This window comes from Colletotrichum chrysophilum (assembly GCF_026319265.1).
Source record: "Colletotrichum chrysophilum strain AFK26 chromosome Unknown scaffold_127, whole genome shotgun sequence".
NCBI classification, from domain to species: Eukaryota; Fungi; Ascomycota; class Sordariomycetes; order Glomerellales; family Glomerellaceae; genus Colletotrichum; species Colletotrichum chrysophilum.
The window spans coordinates 95,814-117,509 of record NW_026517414.1 but is presented as its reverse complement, the minus strand read 5'-3'; the positions used below and the strand labels follow the sequence as shown (position 1 = coordinate 117,509).

The window sequence follows — 21,696 nt, the reverse complement described above, 5'->3', positions numbered from 1 at the left end:
CAATGCCTTCTTAAAGAATAACGATGCAGATGGTTGGAAGACTGGGGGTCAGCCCAGAGTTCATCTCTGTTTACGACAAGGCGAGGCCGGGGTAGACGACCCTGAACGAGAGCACAAGTTTCCAAAGAGACATGAGAATGACTGGCCTCTGCCTGGGACCCTGTATCAAAGGTTCTTCCTCGCCGCAGATGAGAAACTAGCGATCCATCCTTCGGATACCACTACATCTGTGTCGTACGATGCAATGGATGGGTAAGTGTGGACGTCAACCACAGTTTTCCAGGAATATTGACCAATTCATTTAAGTGATCCTATCTCCTTTCGATACAAAACACCCGCACCCTTGGAAATCACTGGTCACATAGTTGCCCACCTCACTGTATCCGCTTCTAGAAAGCCAGCCCGGGATAGCCCGCCCACAGATATTGACCTCTTCATTACTCTTCGAAAGATCAACGTCAATGGTCAAGAAGTCTTCTACACCGGAACCATGGGCGACCCTGTACCCATAGTCAAGGGTTGGTTGCGAGTTTCACAACGGCTGATAGACGCAAGTCATCATTTTCATCGAGACTTTATGCCTTATCGCAACTATCACAGCACAGATGTCCAGCCTGTGAAGGAGAGTGAAAAGTACGCTATTGATGTTGAGGTCTGGCCCACCAATGTTGTTCTGGAGCCTGGGGAAACACTTGTTTTGGAGATTGCTGGCCACGATACTCAGGGCGTTGGAAGCTTTTCCCACGGCCACGCCAAAGATCGTGACGAGAAGACATTCTCTGGCATAAACACTGTTCATACTGGAGGGGAGAACAGCTGGCTTTTACTGCCTGTAATCAACTCCGAAAGATAGTATGGCTTCTACTAGAACGATATAGACGTCTGTCAGACAGCCCCTATCACCATTCTTAATATTTCTACAATTCTTAGCCCCAACGTTATCAAGGTCCGTGATGCCGGCGATGTCATGCTGATTACGCCATTGCAATATATGTGTGCGAAGCAAAACACTACTATACGTATAGAAACCTTGCTGTAACTATCTTGTTTTCTCCACTTTCTTTCCACTTCCAGAAATCCTGACACATCATGAGTGACGGAAAGGCCAACTGACATCCTCTCTCATTATGAAGATGGCTCACTTGCCCGCAGACGTGTGAGTAGCTGAGAGTATGTCGCACTAATGCCCCACCCCTTGAGAGACCTCATGGACAGGATGGCCTCGTCCAGAAACTTCTTTCGCCCCTGAACATTACACAAATTACCAATACCAGGCATTTTGATCTGACTCCATCCGTTCTCAACCCAGCTGGTGTCGGGCATATCCTGCCGCGCCTTCGGACCGAGCACCACGACTGGGCCGGACGATATCAGAAGCAGGCCATCAGGGCATCTCTGAGCGAGCTTGGAGTAGATCCAAAGAATGAAAACGGCACTCAGCAGCGAGACTGGTGCTCCAAAGTGCGGACAGTGGCTCGACCGCGTTACATGTATAACTCGTGCGGCGAAATAGCACGCCAACCTAGCTTTTCTCCCTGATTCTTTCCATAGCTGAGCTGCTTGCGTCCACTCCTCGTCTTTCAACTTTCCATAGATAGACTTGACTACGGTTGGAAGCAGCTTGGAGTTTGGGGTGTTGTAAAACATCAGCCCGGTCAAGGCTATCAATTGGTGAGTAGTGGCGGATTTGAGCTCATCGACGGCTTGGGCAGTTTGCGCGCTCTCAATCATATTAAGCAGATCGTTCAACATCTCGACTGCGGAAGATGTATCTGTGGGTACATACGGACTGCATATGGTGTCTGTCAGTCGTTGAAGGATAACTTGTTTGCCGATTGTGTTCGTCTTTGTCCAGGCAGACTTCCAGCAGTTATTCGTCACGACCTGATCAATGGTAAACACTCCATGCGAGCCATTGTATTCTGAGATCACAAGTTAGTTTTCTGGACACTTGAATGTTTTCTATTCGAAGAAACGTTACCGAGAACGTTGGAAAACCCAGCCCAACTTTGTGCGTTGGCAGCCGCCCAACGATCATCGGGCTGCGGCAAGGGAATTTGTAGTTCCGATACACTCACCAATCGACTGAGTTCGAAATCAGAAGCAAATGCAGCATCCAAAAGCTGAGTAAACTAGGTGTCAGTGTCGTCGACGTGCATGTAATCGGCATGTGAGGTGCTACCAACCCAAACCGAGAATCCTAGCCGTCTTCGTTCCTCATCTAAGACCCATATCTGCCATTTATGCGTCAGTGGCAATTGGAGCTGAGAAAACTTCTGCATGGGCAACAAGTTATTGAAGAACCCCTTCCGCCGTGCTAGGGTGATGGGCAGCGCTTGCGTGATCTCTGCAACCTCCAAAGACCGTCTGTCGCCGTCGTACATCAGACCCACGCGGTTGAGGACAATGGTCTGAAGCATCCACAGTTCACGGCTCATGTAGTTCTCCCTCTCGCACTGCTTTTAGTCAGAATCTCTGAATGCACAACGCGCATCAATCGGTTGATAGCTTACCATAGCAGCTGACTGCCGACGGACCAGTTCGTGCATCGCCCTCGAACATCGACGGGCGTCTGGAATGTTTGAAAACTGGGCACCCACTGCAGCTACAGCAAACATGAGAAGCCAGTGACGCTTTTTTGCTGTAAAAGAAGGCTTGTGTAGGATGGGAAACACAGGATGGAAGAATTCAAAGTAGAGCTGCATCCAAGCATTGAGTACCGGCCCGGGAGGGATGCGAAGCTCTATGAAAGGGGGGAAGCTCGGTCTCCGTTGCATCTCTGTGGCGTAGTCAATGACCCTTTCCACGGCTTCTTGTGGAAGCTCATCGACGTGGGCAAGGTCTTCCTCGTCAATATCTTGCGCTCCGAGTTGGGTCATGTCAGGGAACACAAGTGGGGCATCCATTTCAATTGAGACGGGGTGATAATGCTTGAGCTCGACGGCATCTTGATCGATGGCGGGCGTGTGACTACGGCTGTATAGCTCCGTCACTGCGCCTTGGTCCATCATCTGGTCTGAAGGAGGCGGATTTCGGGAGGCTGTAATATGAGGTGGTGCGACTGTCGATCTCTCTATCTGCTTATCAAAGGCCATCTGAGCAGACGGGTTGCTTGGCATAATATAGGGAAGGAAGTTGAGATCAGGATTATAATCGAGCCAGTTGATTGGCTCATCATAGGTGCCTAGCATAATCGAGGGCGTAGGTGCTGCGTCGGCCGTATCTAGGTCTAGAAACAGACCCGTTCCCTCGAGCAGCATATCGAATCGAATGGGGGGCTCTTGGTACCGAACGGGATCCGTTTCTCCACTGGCGCAATTCAAGTTGGGACTACCGTCTGTTTCTTCAAGAATCACTGGCTGATCCCTTGATCTGGTGGACTGGCCATCTCCGATGTAGTTGCTGACCAATGGTCGGTCTTCGGGAACAGTCACTGGAGGTGACGGGGGAATGTGTCTGTCATCAGCTATCCCGTTGTTTGTGGTGTCGCCATTGGACTTATTGCTGCTGTCATCCTCGTTGTTAATTCGTGGTTGTTTCGAACCGGGTCTGTTCGAGTGGGCCTCCGACGCACGCCTCTTTCCGAGAGGCTCGTAGAAGCAGTCGTTCTTGCTCCGGCGGCATCTTTCACATGGTAGTTGCCCATCGCAGCGAATCTTTGACGCATTACAAGACTTGCATGCTTGCGAGACGCGGCGATTGTCTCGATCGCTATGATTCTGGCGATCACCGCCCAGATGGATCGTAGTGTGGTGACGAGAAAGCGAGTCTCTGCCGACATGAGGTCAGGGAATTGTCATTGATCTATCACTCTGAAGCAAGAAAACATGAAAGACTGAGAAAATCGCCTGATACATACACTCTCCCAAAGCTCTGTCCGCACTCAGAGCATGCAAACGGTCTCTCGTTGGCGTGAGTACGTAGATGACGCTGATAATGCTCGCGTCGATTGAAGGACGTATCGCAAATTTCACAATAAGTGTTGCTCTTTGCATTCCGGTTGGACATGACAGCTGTGGTTACGGCACGAAATGCAATCACTACGGCTCGGCCGTGGAGAATGAGAACGGGGAGGGGATCAAGGTTATTTACGGGCCCTCTAGAGGAAAGCCGCCTTCCCCGGACACCAACTGGACACCAACTGCCTCATGCCCCATGCTACTAGGGGCGGGTGTCCCCGGCTTCATCATGTTAGAGTTGTGGAGTGCAGATCAGATCAACACTGAGCCACTAAAATTACGCCGGCTGCAACGCCAGGTTGCATCATCTGCACGGCGGGAAGGACCTCAGTTCAGCAGGACATGGCCCAGGTCGGAGCGTTCGAACTCACATGGAACAGGCTCCAAGGCTTTATTGGATTCAGAGCTAGATACCTCATCGTCGACCGTTAGGTTTTCCGTCAACTTGATCCGTCTCGAAATCCCAGGGTGCAGTCCGTGCAAGTTATTTTATGAGTGGCTTGATGATCAAAGCAGCATCACGGTAAACATTAGGAGTCCGGGTGGGGTTTGCCGATGTCACTAGAGATATAACGACCTCGGCATGGATAATAGAGGCAGCATGTAACAAAGCCATTACAACCGCTAACGCTAACATGGCCGAATTCGAGGTTCTCGGAACACAGATCTAATTTCTTTCCGAGGGATTTCAGGCGTAGGATGCCGTAGATTAGTTCCGAGATGTGGGAGGCAAAACCGGCGTTCGGGCGCCATCAAAGGTCCGAAACTTCGGGTTTCATCGGCCACAATTCCCCAAATACGCTGGGAACACGGTCACGGCCAATTCATCTGGAAACAATGAGAGAGGTGGTACCTGCCGGCCGAAACCCGAAACTCTCCTGCATACTGGCCCGAACAAGAGTCAACCAATGGTCCCAGCCAATTGCCCTTCATTCCAGTGGTAACTTATTAGTACTACCGTGTCCAACCACTAGCTGTATAACATTATCTACAGTCTTCTACCCGAGAGCATCTTCATACCTCGAGACAACTAGTACCGCACGTAAGACTAGGCTGGCAAGTGGTATCTTTAACATCTGAGGCATTTGGGTCTCATACTAGTTCGCGTTCGGTTATTCTGATGCGCATCTCATCAATGATACAACAGTATTATCGCAAGTGCAATCGATCTGGTCAACTTTCTTCATGGAGTTTCGAGAAGTGCGACCGGCATCGCTTTTATCAGGGACAGACTCCATATTCTCCCCAAACCTTGCCAGCATCTGTACCCTTATGGCCCTTAATGATAGTGGCAGTTCGATTGCCGTCATTAGCTGGTGTCCCGGCACCCCGATTGCGCAGAGACTCAGGTTCGCCAGAAAAGCCGGTCGCGCAAAGACCCGTAACAGCACTGAAGACCAGAAAGCCTCCTGGCTTTATCCAGGCTACATACATCGGCATAAGCATGTTGACTGCGGCTTTAGTAACTCTGTACTTTGTCCCGCGGGGGCTATAAGAGCGAGGACTTGTCGCTGGCGTGGGTGACGGATGCCATCCTGGAGCTGACGAAGATAAGACGCGAGGGTCTATTTGCAGCTTGTCGCAACACACTTAAGCAAGCCTTAGTTGTGTCCAGGGTTTCTATGACGTTTGTTTCTAGGACATGACGGAAAGCAGCCGTGGTAATCAGACGGGTGTTCCATTAAAATAATTGCAGCGTTGTTGACCAATATTTCCAGTCGCTCAAACTCGAGCTGTGGCAGGCCAGCTTCTTAGAATAGTTAGGCAATCACAAAATAAAATACAACTGAACCTTCCTATAGGTTACGTCATAAGGAAAAAAAAGAGGAGAAGACGGTGATAAAGGAGTGCGGACGTTGTCGTCCGACAGATGTCGAATAATCCCGGCCGGCCCCACTTCTCCGGTCCTAGGGCCGGACAAATCCCACCTCCGGGCTCGTTAGCTGCGACGCCGATGGGTTTTCATCAGCCATATGTCATTTCATCGGTTCCGACCTTCCCTAAATGGAACTTCAACCCAAACCTGATGAGCCGCATCGTGCCATACTTATCTCGGCTGGGTTGTAAGTAGCCATCATTATTCAACAGCTATTAGTCCTGAATTCTTTTCTCTTTAATCACCGCCACATTGATTCCTTGTATATCTTTTCCGATGCTTCGTCGCAATCTCTTATCGATCTTTGGTCTCGGCCTGGTAACAAGCTCGGTAGCTCAAAATGCCTACTCAAAGTTAACATTGGATCCCACATATCGCACCGTCCCACCACCCAATGGCGACTTTCCTCAAGACCCGCATCACGTCCGGGTTGTTTCGATCATCCTCTTCGCTATATCATTCACTTTCGTGGGCATTCGTCGTAGAGAAAGCAAGCGCTGGGGCTCAACAGTCCCTGCAGCCTTGACAATCGGATCTGCTACGTTTGTCCTTGTCGAAGCAATCAACTGCTATTTGGCCAACGTCTACTGGACCACGTCCCACGATCCCAGAAAACTCATGTTCACCCTCCTTGGCCGTGATTTCGACGTATACGTCGGCATTATTTGGTGGTCTTACGGCGCGGTTCTCAGCTGCGGCATCTTCGGCGCGTTGCAGCGTAACATCCGAACCGGAACGTTATGGGCTCTTCTCGGCTTTGCGGGGCTGCTGGACATCATCCTCGAAGAATGCATGCTCATGTACGGTGGCATCTACACCTACTACGACCACCAGCCGCTGGTCTTCAACGTTTTCCCTTGCTGGTGGGCCTTTTGCAACGTCTCTCCATCACTTACAGGTACCGCCACCTGCTTGAAGGGTGGAGATGTTGCTTGATTCCTCCGATTTTACCGCTTTGCTATGCTGGTCCGCAAGTCCTCGCAGCTCTGCCTACCATTTACGCGATCCAGGCAGATTATTCACCAATGGTTACACAAATATGTGGCATCGTCACATGTGCCCTTGCGGTGATTCAAGCCGGTGTTACTATGGACATCGTCTTGGGGCGCGATCCAACGGACATCAACGAAGTTGGCCGGGATACTCAATCTCAGCTACCTCATCAAAAGATTTTCTGAGAGATAATACAGACAGCTGGAATTTGTGGCACTTGCGACCATTTACCTGCTTTTAGACGGAATGATAGAATAAGACAGAGAGAGGAGAGAGAGGGAGAATTCCAGCCATGTATGCAACCAACCCGTTCACAACCTGCCCATCCCCGAGTCTTGAATGTTGCCACTGCAGTTCAGGGCTGGAATTCTTGCTCTTGGGTTCTTAAAGCCTTGCCTGAATATTATCTTGCACTTGCGAAGGTCCGAAATTTCTCCATATAAGTAGCATTCAAAGTGATTGCTTGCTTGTCCCTATTGAACTTAATATACCAGAACAGCCCATGGAGCAAAAAGTCAGGCACGCCCATATCATCTAATGAAAGTATCTGTTTCTGATATATCAAACTCTCGCCAACATCCTGGCGCACATTGCCTTTACCAGGCTTAAACATAAGCACCAAGGGGAAAAGCCTAGAACTATCCAAGGACAGTCACGTTCTTCACGTCAGCTCCCATCCGCAGCACAACTTCTTCTCCCACCACCTCCGCCGCTGGACCGCCGTCGACAGTGACGTTTTCAAGGCTTTCTCCAGCCGGAACGCGCAACTTGACGCGGACCTCCGAAGGAACGCTCCCACCGCGTCGGCGCTCCGCGGACGCTGACCTTATCGCCCGTCGCGACCCAGGCGCGCGGCAGCACGCGGGCGAGGTAACAGACGTCGTCGTCGGGGTGCTCCAGGACGAGTGCGGCGCGCATGATCAGGGGCATGCCGAAGGCGGCGGGCCAGCAGAAGAGCCCGCCAGCGCCGGTGGTGTAGAAAACCTCGCTGGCGATCCAGTTGCCGCGGTTGTGGATATAGTAGTGGTGGGCACACAGGAAGAGGACGAACTCGTCGGTCCGGCCGGCCAAGAGGAGGTCCATAGCGTAGCCGGAGCCGATGAAGCCCAGGAAGTCGCGGCTTTCCGGCTTGTGTACCAAGACGTCGGCGGGGATGCTCATGGAGGTGGAGTGGCTGGCTTTCACGGGGTGCGTGATGGTGTTCACTAGCTCGATAAGCAAGACGGCTGCTCGAAGGAGCTCTGCGAGTGCGCGATAGGTCGGGTGGGTTATGACGGGCTTAAACCTGCTCCAGACAGGTATCAGGCCGTAAGAAGAATCGGAGGTGCCCAGTGACAGACTCTCATCGCAACGGACGATGAGGATATTTGCACATGCCAGGATCTCGTCGATATTGCCCGCGTCGGATACGACGCCATGCAAAAAGTTATCTAGAACGGCACAAGCTTGGTCGAAACGGGTCCAGAGGAGGCTGGCGTAGAGGAAATCGGTTAAGGTGTCTTAAAAGGTGTCAATCTCGGACCTCAAGTATGGTCTGCTCGGTCGTAGGCGCCGTATTTCGAATATGCACCGCGGTTCTCTACCGAAGGCGTGTGTGGTCAGGTCGACCCATCTGGAGTGAGGCAGCACAAGTTTAACGCCATCAGCGAGATAGTCTACCTAATATGCGCCAAAGCGCAATAGCGCGCCATAGAAATGGGCAGAAGAGGGCTTCGGTCGTGCGGACAAATGCTCGGGATAGTCGTATGCGAAGCTGTGGCTTTCTATTTGCGCGTGGGCCACGAAGTTGGCCCAGTATCGAACGTGAATGAAATTTGGCTCATTGAAGTCGACATCAGCAAAGGCGATGGATTCGGCCCAATCCTGGCCGTCGTGCTTGCAGCGGAAGACCTTGCGCGAGTCGGGCTGCCAAATGCCCAACAGCCATCATAAGTTCACGTTTTGTACTCCGGGTCTCCACTGACGTCTCCAAAGATGTCTTTCGCTTGAAAATCCATTGAGAAGTAGTTCTAATATCTTTCGTCCGATCGTACTGTCAAGATTTCATTAACCTGGACGTTTCTGAGGAAGGTATCCCAGCCCACGATGTTGAGGAACAGCAGGGAACTCCGAACAGCAGCCTCACCAGGCTCTCCACCCTTGAGCAGTGCGTCGGCGAAAGGTCTTGCTGTGCTTGATTTACTTCAGCCGAGTTCATGCCCACGAAGAGAGGTACGGTTGGGTATACCGAGTTTTGGTGGCCCCGAGTTGCATCGCCAATCGGCTCATCAACACGTTCCGACACCGGAATAGGCGCTTCCAGGGGGCAGGAAATGAATTGAGGGCTTGAAAGACTCGCACTTTGAGCAGCTTGGCACGAACAAATAACATCTATCGACATGCTGACGCCGGGGACACGACGCCCTTTGTTAATGCTTTTTCTGCTTCATGCTCTCATATTGTGACTTGATATGTGCGCGAATTTTACCCAACTTTATTCAATTCTATGTAAACAATACCCGTTGTGGAAGTACTCGAGTGATGTGTGAATAGATCCTCAGGCCTTCTGTTGCAGCCTAGCTTTCCGTCGACCAGGATGATTTGCAGACCAGCGACATGTTCTGCGGTATGACAGCGGGATAATGTCGGCTTACCGCTGCAGAAAGGATGGTTTTTTCTTCGCTGATTGGAAAGAACGGATTCCTTTACTATGCTGTTGCAAACGGAGGGAAATATTTGCCAGATTTATCACATAATGAAGGAGTGCGTTTCTTGTGTGCCGACCTTGAACACTATTGCTCTAGCCCAAAGTCACTTGGTCGAATCTGGCATTCTGTACGTGGGAGGTCGAAAGTAATCGTTGATCTTGCCAAGACTTTAGTGCGTGCAACGGGAGACATGCAGGGGTTTTGATTTATAAGTGATGTGGATAGCTGGGATATTTCGTAATGTGGAGCGACATGGTAGGTTTCCTGTTCGCTGGAGGTATTGCGATGAGGTATCGCGATTGGGAGATGTAAATCTCGGTTTCGGTCTTGATACTGGCATCGAACAGATATAAAAGTCCCGCCAATTTGCTGTTTTCACTATACACAAACACATTCTTCTCGACTCATCAAGAATTTACATCAAAATACATTCATCTATCGACAATCATGAAGGTGTTTCTGCTCAGTTGTCTCTATGCCGTTGCGGCATCTATATCACATAGCCTTCCTCCGAAGCCTCGCTTTGATGTTGGAGGCATGATTACCATGATCGAGGACTTCTTCCCAGCTAACCAGATGCTTTCATTCAACACAACTGGTATGGACCAAGCGTGGGCTCAGATTGCGGGTAACTTCAGTCTCTCTGTGGAAGAAAACAGCCTTCAAGGAAAACGCTGCGCCGACATCATGGTAGTATTCGCCCGCGGTACGTACGAAATCGGCAACGTCGGCGTTCTCGTGGGGGCGCCTTTCCTGCAGGTGCTCCGAGAGCTATCTATCTCAGGCCTCACTATCGAGATGCAGGGCGTCGAATACGCCGCGAACATGACGGGCTATCAACTTGGAGGGGACCCAGAAGGGTCTCAAAAAATGTATGTGAGGGTCTAACCGCGATAGACTGATTAGCCGCTGACAGGGTACATGGCAGGGCGGACACAATCTTGGAGGTCCAAAACCAATGTCCTAGAGCGAAGGTTGTCGTATCTGGGTATTCACAAGGAGCCCAGCTCGTACACAACGCTCTGAAGGAACTGAAGGGTACGAATCTCGAGGAAATTGATGCTGTGGTTACTTTTGGCGATCCCCTTTATCCTCAGATTCCTGAAGGTGTTCCCGGCTGGAAAATGCTTTCTGTATGCAATGCAGGAGACGGGGTATGCAGACCTGGTCGAACCATCTCTTTGTCCCACATTAGTTATGTTGAGCGGCTCTATGAAGCAGCCACTTTCGTCGTGTAGAAGCATAGATAGTCAGGGATAGTTGTCGACAATTCGATGGTCCGCTGTCTACGCTTTAGTTATCGAACGATAAATCCAGGCAAAATATGAAGCAACACTTCCAAGAAGACAGAGCTTGCTAGTTGACAACGCGCCACGGGTTGTAGTAATGTGGTACGTGGTTCAATACTCATCGACTTGTTGACCTCGTAATTCGTATAGCCACTGTAGACAGGGCCTTGGCTGTCAGTCGGTTCTGCCAAGAAGATTTGGACAACCCGTGAACAGGGGTGTGTGGATCACGACCTCCATAAGTTAGTACGGTAGTTGACAAATGAAAAGCATGGTACCCAAAGGACTGCACTTTCCACCGCGCGCGTGTTAATAAGCAGCTCTTCTCTTCAGACCATCCGGAATCAGTCTCCGTGCAATGTTGCTGTGCTATGGCAGCGATTGACTCGGACGAGGAAGGAAGTAGTAATCTTCACTTTAGCTCATGAGGTGCCCTGTCTTTCTTTACCCTATGTACAATTAGCACATTGGCGTGAATGGCACCTCAACTTGCAATCAGAGCCTTTTGCTTTTTTTCCTATTTTGCGATGTCATCCTCGCGGCAGTGGCTTCCTTAATGCGTGCCTACCCGCCAGATGTCTTGGTGACGAATTACCCGCCGCCCCCTCACTTCCTTCCTTCCGAAAATGAACTCAGGCACACTGAAAGTCTTCACCTTCTTTTGTTTTTTCCCCTAGCGGACGTGTCAACGAAACCTCTCGACCTCTACGCGCGTCCTGATTACCACCGCGTGGCGTCGGATCGTGATCAGCATCCGCGAAAATGCCTGATCGAGATGTAAGTGGACCATAAAAGGCTTCCATTCTCCAAGGCTAATTGAGCCGCCAGAACCTAATCTACAAGGCTTTGACGTGTGCCACGTCTCTCAATGCCCGCGAGAAAGACATCGCAATTGAGGCCTGGCTCCTCGCCGAAAAGTCTCACAACGCCTTGACGTCGGCATGGACTGCCTCGAAAGAAAAGGTTCGGCTGGCAGAGAACGACGACGAATCCAAGGAATACTGGGCCAAGTTTGAGGGCGTGCGGGCACAGTACGCTTTGATCGATAAGATCGCCCAGCAGAAGGAGCAGCTGGCACGAAAATGGAGGCCGTCGAAGGTGATTTACATTGACGATGACGAGGAGGACTCTGCTCGGGGATATAACGACGCGACAGAATCGCCTCCCGAGGCTGTCGAGATTCGCAACATACATACGCAGAAGTCCGTGCAGACCAGCGACGACATGAGTGCCGGCTGCAAGACTTCCACTTCAGCCATACCGCAGTTGAGTCTCGACGAACTCCTGCGGTCGACCGTCTCCATTCGTGGACATCGAAAGAAGCAAGGGACGAAGCGGCGAGCGGAAGGAATTGAAGACGACCCCTTGTCCGTTAAAAAGACAAGCTCAAAGCAAGTCTGTTCAGCGACCACGAACAAACGAGCAACGGCACAACCATCCTAGGAGCCCGAGAAGCCAGCAAGTCCGAAAAAGGTGTTCATGAGGATTCCGGATCAAAAGAAGCGCCAAAAGTCGTTGGACTAGCTCTCCAAAGAACCTGCAAAGTTACTTGGTTGCAGGTCGTCATCGCGAGCACCACGCTGAAACACATTCCCATCACTTCTCGGCCAGGAACAAACGGAGATGTACTCGATAGTATCGCCATGGCTTCGACATGGAGTGGCATTATCCCTAGCTGTACGTCAAGCGATGACGAATATTATGACAAAGATACCCGCCGACGCGAAGATGGGATTGCCTGGATAGTATTCGGTAACGTCGCCTCGGCGACAACGGGCAACTCGGAACGAGTACGCCAGCCGGATCGTATACCGAGGACAAGACTCGCCTGACAGGTGTCAAAAAGGAAGGATTAGAGATGGCATTTATTGAATGGGTTTGTGGGCGGCGGGTTCGCAGCTGCGCATGGGCGGTTATCCCAGGTCAGAATACATGCGAACGGCTTCTGCATGTAGTAATGCATTCGTGTCCAGCAATAGCATATGCGATATGGATTTCAGAAACGATTCAGCGTGCAGTTTCCGTACATGGAAAGGACAGCGAAGTTTCGTTTCCAGGTTCCCTGCAGTAGGAAAGATGGGGTTGACGACGGACGTAGGGCGGAGAGTGGCTGGGGGTTCCCGAGTTGCATGACTCCATCGTGTCCGTGTGCGATATTCAAACGGCAGATTGTGGCTGGGCAAGCACATTTAAAGCAAGCAAAAATCAGAGAGAGGGTTATGTCAGCACCTTGCGACATGGCAAAGAACAAATGGAAGGAGAATTCCCATGAAGCGTCGGGCCGAGGGCGAGGAATCCGGATGTCTCCAGCAGCAGGTCCCGGTCACCAAGGAGAGGGACGCCAATGTCTCAATCATCCGCCAGCCGTCACGGCCATCGGGCCAGAATAGACGGAAACAAGAACAGAAGACAGGAGAAAAGAATGGCGACGCTGTCGTCGGACTGACAGCGTCGCAATGAGGTTCGTCTGGTCTGAGACTCGTCCGACCCCCGGAGCATTGGCCCCTGGGTGTTAGGGCCCCCTGCGAAAACCCCACGATGGACGGGAAGTGCTTGGCGTCCTTCAGGATGGCCAAGTGCGCGCAGTTCCAGGTGTGCTGACCGAGGCAGCTACAGCGCCCCATTGGAAGATGCCCGGTGAGATGCCCCGCTGGAGGGGAGCTCTAACTGCTGTTGTGGGTGCTGAGGCCCCCTGGAAACCGGGGCTACTGCGGGCGGAGCGCAGTACCGAAGCAGCTGCAGGGGCATCACGGGTTGATCTGCGCCAGGGCCAATTGGACGAAAAGGCCTTCTTCCATCACTCGCACACATCATTCGCTCGCGGGACCGCATTCGGGAAGCAACAAGACGGATGCTTTGTTGCATCTGCATCCCCAAACCAGCCCCCCTCGCCTCCCCCCGAAAAGCCAAGACTCTTCTGCAAGCCAGCCAGCCAGCCAGACAGACATGCATCATCTCCAGGACATCTCCGTCGCTGGGCCGTCTCTCAAAAGGGCCGCCCTCCTCACCGTGTCCGGCCCAACGATCTGGATGTTCTTCTTTCTTTTTCCGCTCCCTGCTTGCTGTTGTGCATTTCGACATTTCACTCCGCCGATCGTGGGTTGAAAGGGCGGCGGCGATCATCACATCTCATCTCCTCCCATCTCATCCTCCCTCCGTCCCGACTATCTACTATCTGTCTCCTGCATACGACGGACGACCTACCGTCTGTTAATGTCATCTTGAGTCCGTCCGAAATAGAATCATACCCTGTCCCCGGCCACGTCGTCTAGTCCGGCCTGCCTGCCCATGAATGATCGCCGATTCGATTCAGCTGAAAACAGCCCTCCAACCTGCTTCACACCAACTCCGGACGCCCTGCCTCTAATATCAAGAATACCACCCGACAACACACCCGTCTGCGACTGGGCCTGCCGCGTTTCTTCTCCTTCCCTTTCTCGTTTTAGGCTCGCTCCAAGGTTTTCGGCTGCCATCAGTGCCATCCTACCTTAATATTACGCTTGCCTCATATTTTACCTTATACTTCCCGCCTGAGACATACGCCGCATCGGGGAAACAGCCCAAAGGTCTTATTATTACATCCATTTTGTTGTTTTTTCGTCTCTTCCCTTCCGGCTGGCGTGTGTCTTGAACTCATTTCGCTCTGCACCAGAGTCGTCGTCACTGGCATGCCAGAGAGTTTACCTTTGAATAATCTGTCCCGGGCGAAGTTTGAAAAAACGACACGCAGAACCAAGAATAACGAGAACGAACAACTCAACATCTCGCGACAAAGTTGATCAGTATACACACAATACAGCGATGATCAAGACCGTTCGGCCACCGCCATCTTCACCCCTCCCCGCTACCGACCGATAATTCAGTCTCTTTTTTCATCTGTTTTTTTTTCATCGCCGGGCTTTCTCATTCTCAACATCAATCAGAAGGGCAGACAAAACGCACACACAGACACGATGGAACGTCCCCACCGTCCACCACCGCTCACGATCCCCCCTCCACCCCGACACCGGGCCCGAGTCCGCCGCTCACGACGCCCGAACCACCGACAAGCCCGCCAGTTCAAGCGCTGGCTCCTCCGTGCGCAAATCGCCAATGACGTGGCGCACGTCGCCGCCGCGAGCATCTTGCTATGGATCATGTCGTGGTTCTTGTACAACGTGCCATTCCCCTTGACATATCGCACAGGGTAACTACCGCCTCACTCTCATCCTGACCAAAGATACTAACACTCCTCCAGGCCCGCCGCAGTCGCCCTCATCATCATGCTCTCCACAGACATCCTCCTCGACGCCCGCTCAATAGTCCACGCCCACGACCCCTGGCCCGGCTGGGCCCTCCTCCTGCGCCTCGCCCTCGGCCTCGGCCTCATCGCCGTCTTCGCCGTCTACATCGCCCTCGGCGGCGACGTCTTCGCCCCCGACTTCGAGTACTGGGGCATGTCCGACGCCTACGGCCGCGTCCTCGCCTACATGTTCCTCTGGGGCCTCGGCCTGTGGAACCTGCTCTTCGTCGTCCTGTGCCGCCACTGGCTCGCCAAGGAGGTGAAACGCTACTCGGGCGACGCGCGGGAGCTCTTCGCCGGCGGGCGCGCGCCCGGTGAGAGCGCGCTGCGGCTGGGCAGCAGCGCCGGCGAGGAGATGGGCGCCGCGCCACCGTCGCGGCCGCGGGAGGTGGACCTCGAGGCGGCGCGGTTCGTAAGGGAGGAGTCACGGAGGGAGGGGGTGGTGAACGTGCCGCTGCCTGTGCGCATGGGCACGCGGAGGGTGAAAGACAGCGTGGGCGGGTTGAGCGTCTTTGCGGATTCAATCGCGAGCGGGAGCACGAGTCCGCCGCCCGTGGCCGTGACGAGACCTACATGACCCCTGTCCTGTCCGCTCCAGCCAAAGATGGAGAAAAAGTAATCATTTAGACGTACACAGACATCACATAAGCCATAACTACATAATGATAATGCAAATATATCCTGACAGCGGCATTGAACAAGTGGAGATGCTGTCTGTCGTTCACTGCAGTCATTCAATGCATTCGTTTGTTCATGGGATGACAGACAACGTCCGCCCGTCTGATTTTGGGGTTACATACGCCGATGGTCCCATCGGACTTGCCTTTCGTCCCAAGTTTTTTAATTGTTCGGATTCGCGCGATCAGGGAATCGAGATTAGGGGAGAAGCTTGCTCCCGTGGAAACGTCTGATGTTGCAACTGCTGCGGTGATGCAATGCCGTGAGTCGTGGCGGGGGGTATATCAGTGCTGGACTAAGACGACTGCGAGCGACGACGAAGAGCGACGGCGGCGGCGGACGACGACGACAAGGGCATTGATACAGGATTACAGCAGCCACAGCACAAGGTAGAAGGTGTGTTCGATTATTCAGCCGCTTTTTGGGTATCGATTCTGTGCTACTCTTATACCTAACTGTTCACATCTAACACTAGAACCAGGACGCCAGCTTTCGGGCTTCCGGATGGTTGGTGTAAAGCTCAGCATCGGCAGCCGCTGAGAGACTCGTCCTTGTAGAGCGACCGCGGCGTTGCGGCTGCGCGGGAGGTACTACCACAGCGGCGGTCGTTGTAGCTTCTGTCGTTTTTGCTGCTGTCGTCTTCGTCGTCGCCGTCTTATTCGGGCCCTTATTCGCCTTGCCTCCCTTATTGGTACTCTTGGCTCTAGGCTTGGCCGTCTTCGTGGCCGCTCCGCCCCCCGTGTACCTTGGAATCTTGCTCTTTCCCTTGCTGCTTCCCTCACCGTTGTCGATGTCAAGCTCAACGACAGGTACAACCAAGACAGCCTTCCCCTTCCCCTTCGCCTTGCTGCTGCCCTCGCCATTGTCGAGTTCTATCGGCTCAGTCGCCGATCCCGCTGGGGCTGATTCCCCCTTCAACTTCGCCTTGTTGCTGCTGGTGCTGGTACCCAGCTTCTGGGCTGGCTTCTGGGCTGGCTTCTGAGCGGCAATCCTGGCAACCGCCTTTCCCTTTCCCTTGGTCTTACTGCTGGCACTGCCCTCATCGCCGTCGTCGACATCCATCTGGTGCGACTGGGCATTCTAAACCCTGACCGGCTGTGCCACTTGCTTTCCATTACCATCAACAAAGAAATGGCTGAATGCCTCCTCGTCGTTATCGTCCTCCAGGTAATGTGAGTCTTCCTTCTCCGGGGGCAGGGTGGCATAGAGTCCCTTTCCTGCTTTGGGCCAATTAGGGTGAAGATAATCGTCCTCGTTGTCCTCTGGTACAGCATCGGCCTCAGGGGTGGTCGTCAACTGCAAAATCGGGCGCACACCACCCGGCTTGGAGCGTTGCTTGGAACGCTTGGGTGGCAACTGGTTTCCAGTACCGTTTGCGAGGACGTTCGTACGAGAACTTTCGGGTTGCTTCTGACATGTTAGCATTCTGAGCCTCCGAGACAGGAAGGAAAACATACCGCCCTCGGCTGAGCCCAGTCTGGTGAGCGAAAGATCGGAAGATCTGGCTGCTTTTTGGACACCGAAACGAGAATGTCCACCAACAGGCCAGGCTTGATTTGCTCACTGAAAGAGAGTAGATTAAGCAAGTCGGTCCTACGGAGTTCCTCGAAATACTCTCTCCTCTGTTTTTGGGGTCAGCGCTCGCTCTTGTCGTTCCATCCGGAGCACATACCGCATCAGTGCTGGCATCACCAGCCCCGAATCCCACCAGCTCAGGCTTGATGAAATCGGGCAGACCCTCGAGATTCCTCGTCCTCATCCTCTCAACTTCGGCCCGCTGCTTCTTCAGATCGGATTGCTGCTGCTTCGCCTCGCGGTACTTAACCAGTTTGGCTTGGTAGTTAGCCTGCGCCTTGTCTTCGACGACGCAAGTGCTGCACTTGAAAGAGGCAGGGTTGCTAGCTGTTTCCTCGGGGACCTGGGGATCGTGACAGAGCTGGTGCCAGGCCTCGCCGCAACCACAAGTGATGATAAGGTTGGCGGCAGTATCCGAGCTGCGCTGGCACTTCACACACATGGAAGAATCCTTGACGCGTTTCCTTTTGGAAGGCGGTTTCGGGGGCTGGATGGCAACGGGCTGAGGTTCGTCTCGGGGTGTGGGGCGCGTTGGTGGCCTGCTGTCATGCTCGTCTGATCCTCGCTTTCTCTTGCCCACACTAGGTGATGGCAGTCGATTGGCATGCGTGGCGGCTCCTGCGATAGGTCTGGGTGACGCTGTCGGCATTGGCAAAGTTGTAGATGTGCTGAGCGTCTCGACGAGTCTGCGCTTAACATCCTCGTAAGTTGCCTTTGCTGGGGCGGAGAGTTGGGCGGTGGTAAAGCCAAGGGACGGGGAGGAGTTGCTGCCATTCTCATTCTTTATCCGGCTCAGAATTTGCTTGGTTGATGCGGTAAATTGCGGGGTATATCTCGAAGGCGTCGGCGATTTGCCGTCGTTCTTCGAGATTGTAGGGAACGGTCGGCTTGGGCCGGCTGTGGCAGGCGTAGACATGACGCTACTGCCAGTCTGGATAGTTGACGTGGCGTTCGAGGTCTGCGCGACTTGGGCACGCATCGCACTCAACTCGTCAGCTTTTTCCTGCTTAATAGCCCACAGGCGGGAGGTGTCGTCGGGCATCGTATTGTCCATGGCGTATATAGATGCAGGTAGTTGTATTGAGGGCGGGAGGTGGTTGAGTCGGATGGTCTGGAGAAGGTGGAAAGCTGCGTCGCGTGACTTTCACGTGACCTGGACCGTGCTCACCGAGCTGAGGCAGGCACGTACTGTCTCGGTCATCCTCGGTGAGATCAGATTCTCACGATATGCGTTGAAAACGAAGTGAAACCATTTGATGAGACCGCCTAATTATTTTGTGTCTGCGCGGGTATACTCTCTACTTACTTAATTACTATTGCAGACGATAGTAGAAGTAATTATAATAATAATAGCGACAACGACAGCAGCGACGGCCGCGGACGACGACGACGATGACTATTGTGGTAGAACATACCACAGGAAAACTAGTCGCTCCAGCAAAAAAATAGGCAGTCGGTTTTTTATTGACTTCTCGATTTCTGAAATCTACCCTGACTAAGAAGTCCTCGTTCGCTGCAGCTCTCGATTGATCAGAAGTGGTAGTCTACCTAGAATATGCGGTCATCGGCGTGAAATGGATGAATTACGACATAATTTTGGTTGTAGCTTGCATCAGTATATCGATTTTACGGGTTACAAACTGCGATACTAGCGGTGTAAGATCCACAGCCTGATTTACGTGGTGAGGCTAGCGACCGTGCTAAGAGGTTCACCGCGGCCTTCGTCAACCTCGCGGGTGTGTCTGGCTCAGATTCTTTCGTGTGGCGGAGTCGAGGCCGGCATGAGCTCTTTACTGGATGGGCTATGAATTCCATCAGCGTCAGAAAAATGTTTGCCCGCGGGAAGGGTTCTATGCCGAAGCCTCAGCAATCACACCAACATACGGATCTGATAAGCACGTACTGTTTCGGTCAACCTCGGTGAAGTAACAACCTCTCAGGGTAGGTTAAGAATGCAGTGAAGTTACCCAGCCTCTCCCGCGAGGATGGCGGTGCAAATTCACGACGCATCACAGCTGCGCCTCTGTGGCAGGGTACATCGACGATCCTGGAATGCAGCCTACGTCCATGAGACGCAAGCAAGTCCGCTTGCTCAGCCAGATCCTCTCGGGAATGCGTAAGTCTGCAGTGCAATCCTAGAGTAACATCACGAACCTTCCAACATATGTATTGCATAAGCATGTCGGATCTGCACAACACTCAAGTCGCAGTTCTAGAAGCATAGCATTTGCAAACAAGAATTTATGCCTGCGCCACCTTTCTAATGACACCACCGACCTTCCATCTACCGATTATATAGAGACTGCAGTTGGGAAGATTCAAGAAGTGACACGGGAAGAAAGCTGCGTCGCGTGACTTGCCCTGATGTGTACTCACCGAGAAGGTGAGTTGATTCGGTCAAGTTCGGCAAATTCAGAGTCTATCGTGGTGGGCTCAAAACGCGGTGCAGAAAATAGTACATGAAATGGACCCTCTCGGGATGGGTTTAAAACGCAGTGAAGTGAACCTCGTAGGGCTGATCGCAACCATATAGATCCTCTCGGGATGGGTTAAAAACGCAGTGAAGTTTGTTACCTCTTAGGGCTGCATCGACGACCAGACAGATTCTCTCAGCATGCATTAAGATGGCAGCGAAGTGGACCTCGTAGGGCTGCATCAACGATCGGATAGATTCACTCGGCATGCGTTACGATTGCAAGGAAGTTTGGTGAGGGTTGCATAGATTGTACAGTTGAACCACGACTGACCCTCATGCAGCAAGAAACGCCGACGTCTACCCAACAACACCACCCCCCTTCAACTCCCCAATCCTCTCCTCCGACAACCCCAAATGCTCCCCCAGCACCTCAGCCGTATGCTGCCCCAGCGTCGGCGGCGCCGTCCGCACCCCCGGCTCGCTCTCCGAGTACTTCACCGGCGTGTTCACCATCCTCACCGGCCCGCACGCCCCGTGCTCCATCTCGACCACCATGTTCCGCGCCTTGGTATGCGCATGCTCCAGCGTGCCCTGCACGTCGTTGACCGCCGCGTACGGCATTCCCTTGCCCTCGAACACCGCGAGCCACTCCGCCGTCGTCTTGGTCACCGTCACGGCCTCGATCTTGCCCTCGAGCTCGACACGGTTGGCCACGCGCTGCGCGTTGGTCTTGTATTTCGCGTCGTCCGCCCACTCGGGCCGCCCGAGGCCCTGGCAGAGGATGCCGTAGAGCCGGTCATTGCCGCCGCCGAAGAGGATGTCGCCGTCCTTGGTCTTGAAGGACTTGTACGGCACGATCGATGCTGGCCGACAGTGTTAGCTAACCCACGCAGAGATCGGGGTTTGGGCCCAAACTTCACTCACGATGCGCAGTCCCCCACCGTCCCGAGTCCTTCTCCCCACTAACCAAACAACTACTCGCAATATTCGCCAACGTCGCCGTCTGGCAATCACTCAGCGCCACATCAATATGCTGTCCCCGTCCCGTCCTCCCCCTCGCCAGCAGCGCCGCCATGATGCTATTGCTCGTGTACAGCCCCGTCGTCAGGTCCGTCACCGCGACACCCACCTTGACCGGCTCCCCGCCGCGGCTGCCGGTGATGTGCATCAGCCCGAACTCCGCCTCCACCATGACGTCGTAGCCCGCGCGGTCCGAGTACGGCCCCGTCTGGCCGTACCCCGTGATGGAGGCATAAATAAGCCCAGGGTTGATGGCGCGCAGCGTGGCGTAGTCGAGCTGGTACTTGGCGAGCGTGCCGGGGAGGTAGTTCTCGACGAGGATGTCGCACTTGGCGACGAGCTGGTGCAGGATGGCGATGCCGTCTGGGTGTTGGAAGTTGAGGCCTAGCGACTTTTTGTTGCGGTTGACCTAAACAGCAATCAACATCTCGGTTCAAAAGAATGAAGGCTGGGTGAGGAATTACGGCGAGAAAGTAGGCAGATTCGCCGGGGCCTTGCTTGCCAGAGTCCGCCTTGTAAGTTGCGTACGGAGGGCCCCAGGCGCGCGTGTCATCGCCCCTCGTAGGATGCTCGATCTTGATGACTTCGGCACTGGTGATGTCAGTGAGATGAGCGGGCACCCTTGTCCAGAGGATGAGCCTCACCCGAGATCGCCCAGTATCTGAGTGCAGTATGGCTGTTCTCATGTCAGCATACTTCCGCGTGTTCTCAAGAGAAATAGATGACTTACTCCGGCCAAGACTCTTGTCATGTCAAGCACGCGATAGCCGTCCAGAGGCAGCTTGCTGCTCGACACTGAAGAGTACTGACGCCATATCCGAGGGAAGCGTGCCGCCCTCAAGGGTAGTCGCGCAGCCCTGGAAACTATACGGAACGGGACTCCAATTGAAAGGCTGCTCATCTTGATCGTTGACTGAATCC

General features: G+C 53.2%; 7 protein-coding genes across 7 annotated transcripts; 3 read left to right on the top strand and 4 right to left on the bottom strand.

The window, feature by feature from the left end:
• Positions 1-6,229: 6,229 nt before the first annotated feature.
• On the top strand, positions 6,230-6,771 carry COL26b_011042 (uncharacterized protein; the record flags this gene model as incomplete). The annotated part of the gene is made up of 2 exons (XM_053183723.1): positions 6,230-6,258; positions 6,321-6,771. 2 exons carry the CDS (start codon positions 6,230-6,232, stop codon positions 6,769-6,771), a joined length of 480 nt encoding a protein of 159 aa, XP_053032360.1.
• A 795-nt stretch (positions 6,772-7,566) lies between these two features.
• On the bottom strand, positions 7,567-7,989 carry COL26b_011041 (uncharacterized protein; the record flags this gene model as incomplete). Its single annotated transcript, XM_053183722.1, has 1 exon — positions 7,567-7,989. One exon carries the CDS (start codon positions 7,987-7,989, stop codon positions 7,567-7,569), a length of 423 nt encoding a protein of 140 aa, XP_053032359.1.
• Positions 7,990-11,566: 3,577 nt separating this feature from the next.
• COL26b_011040 (uncharacterized protein) lies at positions 11,567-12,328 on the top strand (the record flags this gene model as incomplete). Its single annotated transcript, XM_053183721.1, has 3 exons — positions 11,567-11,581; positions 11,633-12,199; positions 12,248-12,328. The coding sequence occupies 3 exons, from the start codon at positions 11,567-11,569 to the stop codon at positions 12,326-12,328; spliced, it is 663 nt and encodes a 220-aa protein (XP_053032358.1).
• Positions 12,329-14,757: 2,429 nt separating this feature from the next.
• COL26b_011039 (uncharacterized protein) lies at positions 14,758-15,663 on the top strand (the record flags this gene model as incomplete). The annotated part of the gene is made up of 2 exons (XM_053183720.1): positions 14,758-14,990; positions 15,042-15,663. The coding sequence occupies 2 exons, from the start codon at positions 14,758-14,760 to the stop codon at positions 15,661-15,663; spliced, it is 855 nt and encodes a 284-aa protein (XP_053032357.1).
• A 572-nt stretch (positions 15,664-16,235) lies between these two features.
• On the bottom strand, positions 16,236-16,826 carry COL26b_011038 (uncharacterized protein; the record flags this gene model as incomplete). Its single annotated transcript, XM_053183719.1, has 1 exon — positions 16,236-16,826. One exon carries the CDS (start codon positions 16,824-16,826, stop codon positions 16,236-16,238), a length of 591 nt encoding a protein of 196 aa, XP_053032356.1.
• An 18-nt stretch (positions 16,827-16,844) lies between these two features.
• COL26b_011037 (uncharacterized protein) lies at positions 16,845-18,393 on the bottom strand (the record flags this gene model as incomplete). The annotated part of the gene is made up of 3 exons (XM_053183718.1): positions 16,845-17,171; positions 17,222-17,386; positions 17,437-18,393. 3 exons carry the CDS (start codon positions 18,391-18,393, stop codon positions 16,845-16,847), a joined length of 1,449 nt encoding a protein of 482 aa, XP_053032355.1.
• A 1,719-nt stretch (positions 18,394-20,112) lies between these two features.
• Positions 20,113-21,526, bottom strand: COL26b_011036 (uncharacterized protein; the record flags this gene model as incomplete). Its single annotated transcript, XM_053183717.1, has 5 exons — positions 20,113-20,618; positions 20,680-21,184; positions 21,240-21,366; positions 21,420-21,451; positions 21,506-21,526. 5 exons carry the CDS (start codon positions 21,524-21,526, stop codon positions 20,113-20,115), a joined length of 1,191 nt encoding a protein of 396 aa, XP_053032354.1.
• Positions 21,527-21,696: the final 170 nt, after the last annotated feature.